An 8,458-nucleotide genomic window follows, 5' to 3' on the forward strand; every position below is an offset into this window, starting at 1 on the left:
CACCTTGGTTGCTTCCAGGTTTTGACAGCTATGAATAAAGCTGCTGTAAACATCCTCGTGCAGGTTTTCGTGTGGATATGAGCTTTCAACCTGACCCTGTGGGTAAATACCAAGGAGCACAATTGCTGGATCTCAGAGGAGTTGGAGATGCCCCCTGACCTGGTGTCTGCTTGGTGCTCGTCAGCACCGCGTCAGTCCCACCGGGGGGGCTCTCACACCCGGGATCGCCCAGGCCCTGTCTTGGGCGGCTCTGATGTCCATTGAGAGGGTCAGAGGAGTCCAAGGGGCTCCCAGGTCCTGACGCGTCTCCTTCCTCGTCACCTTGTCATCTGGGGGCCGGGGCTGGGGGCCCATCCTCTTGGAGCCCCCACTTTTGTAGGCCCCAGCCCGTGCACCTCAGTCACCCTTCCCCTGGTGAGGACGGTTCCCAGTGCTGGCCAGGCGGGCACTCCTGGGCTTTGCAATGACCTGACCACATCCCCTGTGGGCGGACACACTGAGCCCACACGCGGTGCCCCCAGGTTGACATGCTGTCGTGTGCCTCGGACCTCCTCGGTCGTGCGTCCCCAGGAGCACCCTGTATGTGAAGATTCCGGTGAGGCTGCCGAGGTCCGCTTCTGGGTGCCGAGGCCTGGAGCTCAGAGCTTCTGAGTTCACGGATGAGAGCCTTTCCTAAAATGAATTTTAAAAGATGATGCACGTAAAATGTCACTTGCTAGAATAAGACCAGTGACACAGAAGCATCTTCAGAAAAGGGTGGCGCCGCCTTCTCTGCCCCCATGACCTTTTGTGTGGCTCCCTCTGGCAGTCCTTCTCATTGACTTGGCTTCTTTCTGATTTTTTTTTTTTTATTAACATAAGAAACAGTTTTAAAAGTTGGGGATGCGCCCCCCAAAAGTCTAAAAGCACCATCTTCCTCCCTCCCCTCAGCCCCCCTCAGGAGGCTGGAGGAACCCTGAGGGCCTGTGTTTCCCATCCTCAGCCGTTCCCAGCTCTGGTTTCCCTGGTATCCGCACACAGCATGAGGCGTTCCCAGACAGACAGATGTGGAACTCATTTGCTGGATTCCGAGGTCCTGCTTTACCCCGGACGGGATTCCTGGCACTAGGGGAGGAGAGATAAGCAGCGTGCAAAGACCGTTGCCATAAAGACGCCTGATCTGTCCATGGAAAGTCCAACAGATGCGCTGTCCTGGACGAATCCCCGTGCGGGGGTGTTGACTCCCTTACCCACCGCCGCCCGCTGGCCGGGAGCTGGGTGGCCCGAGGGTGGCTTCTGGCCCCACCACGGCCGAGCTGCCGCAGGCCTGAGCGCGCTGGTTTCCCAAGTCTGCGGTGGCTGGCGGCGTATCTGTTCTGCAGACAAGGGAACTGAGGCTCGGGCGGTGCCTTGCCTTCCCCTGACTGCAGCCAGCACGTCGTGGAGCCGGGCTTGGACCGCGGGGAGCCGCCCAGAGCGCGGGGCTCAGGCCGCGTCGAGGGCACCTCGGGCGGAGGCTGCTCTCTCCACGCCTCCCCGTACCTGCCTCCTTGTGTGCTTTTTTCCGTTACCCTTCAGCTTACGGGAAGTGATGCTGGTTCCCGCCTATGGCTGTGATACTGTTTCTTTTAAGATAGATATTTATTCAAATAAAATAAATAGTGTTTCCTCTCCCTGAACTTGGTGTCAGTGGGATCTGAGAGTGACTGCTCACTGCATGGCTGGCCTTCACACTGACACGCACGTGTGTCCCCTGCCCTGCTGGGCCGGACGTGCACGAGCTCCAGTCTCAGCCTGGCGCGGCTGCGGGTCCCTGGCGGGGGGCTCCTCTCTCACCAGGTGCTGTCCCTACTGAGCCCTGACCCTGACGTCCCCCAACCCCACCCCGGGCCGCACCGTGGGCGCGGGGCCAGCGGCCCACAGCCCTGACCTATCTGCTCTGACCCCACCGGGGTGTGGATTCTGGGGGGCACCTGTGCCTGCCGTCCTCCATTGCACAGGCTTCCCTGCCCTCGAGCGGAGTCTGGCTCACAGGCAGGAAGGGTGGGTGATGGCCCGAAGGCTGGGGGAGAGGGGGGGCGGGGCCGTGTCCCTGGGGAGGGCAAGGCCTCCACAGGCGGAGCCGCGGCTCCCAGCTGTGTCATTGCCCGACCCAGTCGGGGGGCTCTAGGCCGGGCTGGAGGGGCTGCTTCAGGGAGTGGGAAGCCCGAGGCCCTGCTTCAGCGAGTGGTTCTCCTCGACCTCGGCTGGTTTCTGTCTCATAAAGGTCACACGTGCCCGTTGTCGAAACCAAAGAGTTGATGTGGGTTTCGACTTTGTAGAAAAATTTTAAAAATGAAAAGCGTTGAAAGGAAAACGGGTCTTTCGTAACCCCTTCTCCCCCAGACTCCAGCAGTGACATTTTTCTCGTGCATCCTCCCTGGCCGATTCCTATGTGACCTGATTTATTTTTAGAGTTGGGTTAGAATCAATGAGAAATTTGGGGAATATGATCTAGAGTTTTGGCAAGTGTGTTTTTCCAGCCCCCAGAATTCCGGCTCTCAACTCCCTGAGGATGTCTATGCTGGCTTCACGGCCGTCTGGGAAACAAGCTTGGACAGGACGGCTATTCCAGGGCTGCGGTGGTTTCGCTGGGATGGGAAGACCCGGGCGTGTGCTGATCACTCCCGTGGCCCGTGTCGTGGGAACGCCGGGCCCTGCTGGTCGGAGGTCCCAGCATCGAGTCCATCTGCCCGTTTCCCTCTCTCCCCGCCCTCGGGCTTGGTGTCCGTGCCTTCCCAGGACAGGAACGTCCTGCCGTTGCGTCAGAGCTTGGGTGTGGCGGCCTGTCAGCCTCAGCTGCTGCAGCAGAGAGCCCCCGAACCACTGCGGTGGAGAATAAGGAAGTGTCTTGTGAAGTGGTGACCCCACGGTCATCACGGGCACCCCTGGGGGGCGTGGCTCTGTCCCTCGTGGCCCTTGCTCTCGTGGCCCCACTGCCCCTTGGCAGACGTCCCCCCGTGGAGGCTGGGCTGTCAGCAGCGGGAAGAGAGTGTGGTGCAGTGCACATCCCGTTGGGGACAACATGGTCCCGTGGCCACGTGCTCCTGCAGCCCTGGGACGTGCGAGGACCGGGCGGAGCGGCCGGCCTGTTCCCTGGCGGTTCTGCTTATTCGGGGCTCCCCCTGAGGACCTTTCATCTTCATGCTGTCCAGCCTGGAGGGTCTGTTATTACATCAGTCTTAACGGGTGCGCGTACATCCTCTGTGTCAAGGTCCCGAGTGGGGAAGCTCCGTGCATCCCAGGGGACACAGATTTCATCTTGTCAACCTGCCGTCGATCGTAAGATGGGCTGGTCCACATGTGACCAGGAGAGAAATGCTTCCAGTGACCATGGGGGATGCGGTTGGTTCCAGAGGAGGCAGAGGGCAGGGAGGTGTCTGCCTGGGGCAGGGGACAAGTGAGAAACAGAACGGTGGCCCACCGAGCCCACCCCTGCTCTTCTGTGCCCACTGAGCCCTAATCCTCACCCCTGTCCCAAGCGGGCAGGGCAGAGCCTGAGGAGTGGCAGCCAATCGCATTGGTTGCATGTGACCTGCTCTGGCCAGTGAGGTGTGAGGGGAGGTTGCCGGGAGCTTCCAGAAGGTTTCCCTGCTGATGGCATGGGGGAGGCATTGGGTGACTCCTGGAACTGTGGCAGCCACGGTGCCAGCACAAGGACTCGACTGAGGCCACCAGAGCAGGAGGCAAGGACGAGCCTGGGTCCAGACACGTCTGTGGGCCGCTGAATTAGCCAGCCCTGAAAGCCCTGTCTCAGTCTTCTGGTCCTGCGGGAGCACAGTTACCCTTAGGAGCCTTTAGACACCTTGAATTGGGTTTTCTGTTGTTTGGAGCTTGAAGCATCTCATCAGATGCTTTAAGCCTGGAGTTTCACTGAGTAATTCTATCAACTGGAACTTCAGTTCCGTCCCTGGGGTCCCGAAGAGGAAAATGATCCAATTGTAAAATGGAAAATTGTCTAAAATGGGAATGAAAGGCATGTAAGTTATATAAGTGCAAAGGCATGCATGTAAACGACAGTTAGGTCAGTGCAACGTCGTCTCAAGTAAAGCGCCGCAGTGCCGCCCTCCCTGGGCCTGACTGCCCTCCACTCCAGGGCAGGTGGGAGCAGGACCCCACTTCTCTCTGTGGGGTCAGCACGGCACCGTGTGTCCTGCAGGCCCTGTCCCTTGGCCGGAGTCTGTGGGCGCACGGCCCAGGGAGCACTCCTGGAATGCCCGGGTCGGGTGGAGATGGTCTGCTGCTTCCAGGTCCTGCTCCATCTGTCAGCCAGCTTCATAAGCACCCCAGGCACCTGCAAGCCGAGAGGCCCTGTGGCTGGAGTGGGGGCCGGCGTGGGTCCGCCCAGGGGGTCCGGAGGTCCCCGTCGCGGCGGGCACTGTGGTGGGGTCTTCTGACCGAGTCTCTTGCGGCCCGGGCGGAGGGGGTACCAGTTAACCCGAGCGCGGCCAGGCTAGCGCTTGCGAGGCCGGGTCTGGGTGAGCCAGGGTGAGCTGAGCCCACCTCGAGACAGACCACGCTCCTCTGTGCGTCCAGGGCATTGGCAGCGGCCGGGGAGGCCAGTGGGGCTGGTGGGGTGATTCATAAGGCCTTGCTGCTACTCCTCGGGCGTGTGGGGAAGATGCCGGGTTCCGACGAGGCTCCGGCCCCCGGGTGCCCCCAGACGGCCGGCCAGGGGGCTCCGTGCGTGGAAGCCACCGGTGCTGACTCGTTGCTGCCGAGGCTGTGGCCCCCGAAGGCCGAGTCTCTGGTGTGGAATGCGGCCTCGCCAAGCTGCCTAGGCTGGCGTTAATCATTGAGCCCCAGTGTCACGGACACCCCGCCTGGAGGCCAGGGGCCCACATCGCTTAGCGGGGCGGTGTGACCACAAGGCCACGCGCCTCCCGTCCTTGAAACTTAAGCCAAGGTCAGCTCGGAGCAGCGCTGCCCGTGGAGGCACCTCCAGATTCTGCCCGTGCCCCACCCGCGGCAGACAGCTTGGGGCAGGAGCCGGGCCGGCGAGGATGGTGGTGCCCGGGAGGTGCCCTCGGCCAGAGCACGGCCGCAGCTCCCAGACCCCATGCCTCACTTTTAGATGGGGGGAGTGGAACCAGTGGGAGGGGGATGCGGGCGGTGCCCCTCGGGGTGGCCTTGGGCACCCCCACCTTTGCCCACCCCGACCCCAGCCGGCCGACCCTCACATGTCCCCTTGGCATTTGCAGGGCACAGCCTCCGTCCTCCAGCGCCGGTCCCCCGGTGAGGAGTATGTGGAGGTGGGGCGCCTCGGGCCCTCCGACTACTTCGGTGAGTTGTGGGGTCCGCTCCCTCCCAGGGTGGCGGCCGTTTCACGGGGCCCCAGGAGGGCCTGAGATGAGGTCCACGGGGGCCGTGGGAGGACCTGGCCGAGGCCTGGGCACCCTGACGGCCCGTCCTGGGTACCGGCAGTCCCGGGAGGGCAGGACACGGGTCAGGACCAGGCACAGCGCGGTCTGAGTTCCAGGCGTTGGTGTAAGTGTATCCCAGCGCTTTGTGGGCCGCGCTCGCTGCAGACGTTCGCTCAGATGCGGCCTCGCGTCCTGAGGTTTCGCTTTTCCCCTGAATCCGCAGCCCTGACGCTCTCTCTCTCGCCCCCAGGGGAGATCGCGCTGCTGCTGAACCGGCCCCGGGCGGCCACCGTGGTGGCCCGGGGGCCCCTCAAGTGCGTGAAGCTGGACCGGCCCCGCTTCGAGCGCGTGCTGGGCCCCTGCTCCGAGATCCTCAAGAGGAACATCCAGCGCTACAACAGCTTCATCTCCCTCACCGTCTGAGCCGCCGCTCCTGCTGCTGTGCGCGTGCACGTCCAGTTGAGGCTGGCAGCTGGGCACCGCCCCTCCCTCGGGCTCACCTGGGAGTAAAGGGGTCACCTCCAGAGGTGGCGGCCCCCTCCCCGTCTCCCTTCCCCGTCCCCCACTGGCTCCTCTTAAGGGACCCGCCTTCCTCCCCACGTCTTCTGGGGTGAGGGGCCGGCTCTGGGAGGCTCTCCTCTCCGATCAGGCTGGGTAGCTCCCGGCGGCCGACCCCTGTGATGCGAGGCCACCCGGTCGGTGGCCAGGGTGTGGGGCGATGACATCCCAGGGGGTCCCCACAGGCACTCTTGGGGTTGGAGTGAGAAGCTGAGGCTGAAGAGAGAGAGGGTCCAACCTGTCCCTCAAATGCTCGCCCCTGCCGCCCCACAGAGGGTCCTCCCAAGATGCCAGGGGTGGGGAGGCTCTGGCGGCTTAAGCTAGCTCCGGCCTCAGAGGGGGGTGGCCCCCAGGAGCCCACGGCATGTTTAGGGAAGTGGGCGTGACACTCCCCTCTCCTGGAAAGCTGGGCACACCGACCAGTTTGCCTGACCGTCAGGGGCAGGGGTCACCCTCACTGGGCTGAGACGCCCAGGAGAGGAAGACACCATGTGAGCCTGGGGCTTTCCGAGGTGCGGCGAGCGCTGCTCTCGGGGCCAGGGGAGGCCCCACTGCCTTCCACGTCTTCGCAAAGCAGCTTCTTGGAGACTTGGGAGGAAGTGGAGGGATTTTCTAAAACACATTCTGGATGAAGTTGTCAGGAACAGAGTCCCCTGTGAGTAGTTCTCCAGCAGACAAGCCTCCCGTTAACCAACCAGGAGTCTCGCCCTGGTGGGAAAGCCCGTTATCCGAGCCTCCCTCTCCCCATGTAGGAAAAACGTGAGTCAAACCAGCCCTGGGCCCACACACCTAAGTCATCCATCAGTCGATTCCCCCTCGGAAGTGTCGTCAGGCCAACTCTCACGTGAGCTGGAGGGGCCTGGGGCCCGTGCCTCATGGGACTCCTGGTGACCTGAAGGACACACGAAATAGTGCATTTACCCCGATTTGCTCCTGCCCGTGCAGCCCGGGGAGGCTGCCTAGTCTGGGGTGACCCCTGCCTTTGCCTGTGGGTGTTTCTGTGGTGTGTAAGCCCTGCCCTATTTATCGCGATGTTCTGAATGCTGCATGTGCTATTAAATGTGCAATGAAGTACATCTTCCTGACTCCATGTTTTGGTCTGAAATCTTTAATAGAAGATTTTATTCCTTTTGTTTTGTTTCTGTTGTGATAAAATAGTCATAACATAAAACTTACCATCTTCACCATTTTTCAGTGTCCGGTTCAGGGGCATCAAGTACATTCACACTGTTGTGTAACCATCCCCACCGTCCGTCTCCAGAACTTTCTCGTCTTCCCAAACTGAGCCTCTGCCCCCGTTACACACTAAGCCCCCTCCCCCTCCCCCAATCCCTGGCCTCCACCCCTGACTTTCTGTCTCTGTGACCCTGATTCCCCCAGGGACCTCACAAAAGTGGAACCACACAGTGTCTGTCCTTCTGCATCTGGCTCACTTCACTGTTCTGCCCCCAAGTTTCATTAGCCTGTGTCAGCGTTTCCTTCCGCATTAAGGCTGAATCATATCCCGTTGTGTGGATGGACCACGTCTTCTCTCTCCATTCACCCATCGATGGTGATGGACCCTTGGGCTTTAAGCCCTCTCTCGTGGTCCTGATGTGACGAGCTGGCCACGGTTCCCAGGGGCCAGGGGGCGGCAGCAGGGCTGAGCTCTGTGTGGCAGGAAGCAGGCCCCGGGCCCACCCCAGGTGACCACGGTCTGATGGCCTCGGGGGGCTGAGTTTCTAAGCAGTGACTCGGGAAGGGGGTGATGCTGGGGAGTGTGTGCCGTCCGACCCTCGTGTCCAGACTTCGGGAGCAGCAGGGTTCGGGGCTGAGCCTCTCCCAGCCTCTCCTAAGAAGGCCGCCTCGAGGCCACCATCCACCCCAGAGCCAAGCAGGGGCGTGCGTCAGCCGCCCTGTTGCCCAGAGAGCTTTTGGGCCAGTGTCCAGGCTCTGGCCTTTCCGTGGAGGCTGGGAAGGGCCCATGGGAGTTGTGGGGGGGGGGCAGCCTACCACGCGGCTCCCCCCAGTGGCTGGACAGAGCAGGCTCCTTGGGAAAGCCGACGGGTTCCAGAATAAAGACCGACCCGGAGAGGGGCTTGACCCACAGAAAGTCGCTGCCGCTGGGCTGGGAAGCAGCAGCTCCGGGATCCACGACGGGTGCGAGCCCTGTGGGCACCTGCCCTGGGCCTTGTCTCATGAGCTGTGAGGGGTGGTCCGTGGAGCTGGGGTGGGAGCTGCAGCTCCGCGAGCCCTGGGGGGGCTGTCGTGAGCAGTGTCTGTCCATCACTCTCGGGGCAGGTGGCCCACTGCATGGTGCAGAGATGGCCCTGCATGTCAAGAGCTGGGACTGGGTCCTGCTCCACACTCTCCCAGAAGCGCTCCCAGCGCCCCCGGGCTGGGCAGGCTGTTGTGCTCTGGGGTCCCGCTGTCCCCACGTGCTTCCCGAAAACAGAGAGCAGCCACCTTAAGACCCCTGCTCCTCCCGAGGGCTTGGGCCGTGTGGCCCAGGATGCAGGGCGGGCTGAAGCCACAGGTTT

General features: G+C 62.1%; 1 protein-coding gene across 2 annotated transcripts in view; it reads left to right on the forward strand.

Annotated features, from left to right (window-relative positions):
- The window catches only part of PRKAR1B (protein kinase cAMP-dependent type I regulatory subunit beta), a 96,814-nt gene extending 89,861 nt beyond the window's left edge, over positions 1-6,953 (forward strand). For both annotated transcript variants that reach the window (XM_060077825.1, XM_060077826.1), the window contains 2 exons: positions 5,220-5,301; positions 5,632-6,953. In XM_060077825.1, coding sequence (XP_059933808.1) covers positions 5,220-5,301; positions 5,632-5,804 — 255 coding nt within the window. In that variant the 3' untranslated portion in view covers positions 5,805-6,953. The remainder of the gene's footprint in view (positions 1-5,219; positions 5,302-5,631) is intronic.
- The last annotated feature ends 1,505 nt before the right edge of the window (positions 6,954-8,458 follow it).

This window comes from Mesoplodon densirostris, chromosome 16 (genome assembly GCF_025265405.1).
Source record: "Mesoplodon densirostris isolate mMesDen1 chromosome 16, mMesDen1 primary haplotype, whole genome shotgun sequence".
Classification (NCBI taxonomy): Eukaryota; Metazoa; Chordata; class Mammalia; order Artiodactyla; family Ziphiidae; genus Mesoplodon; species Mesoplodon densirostris.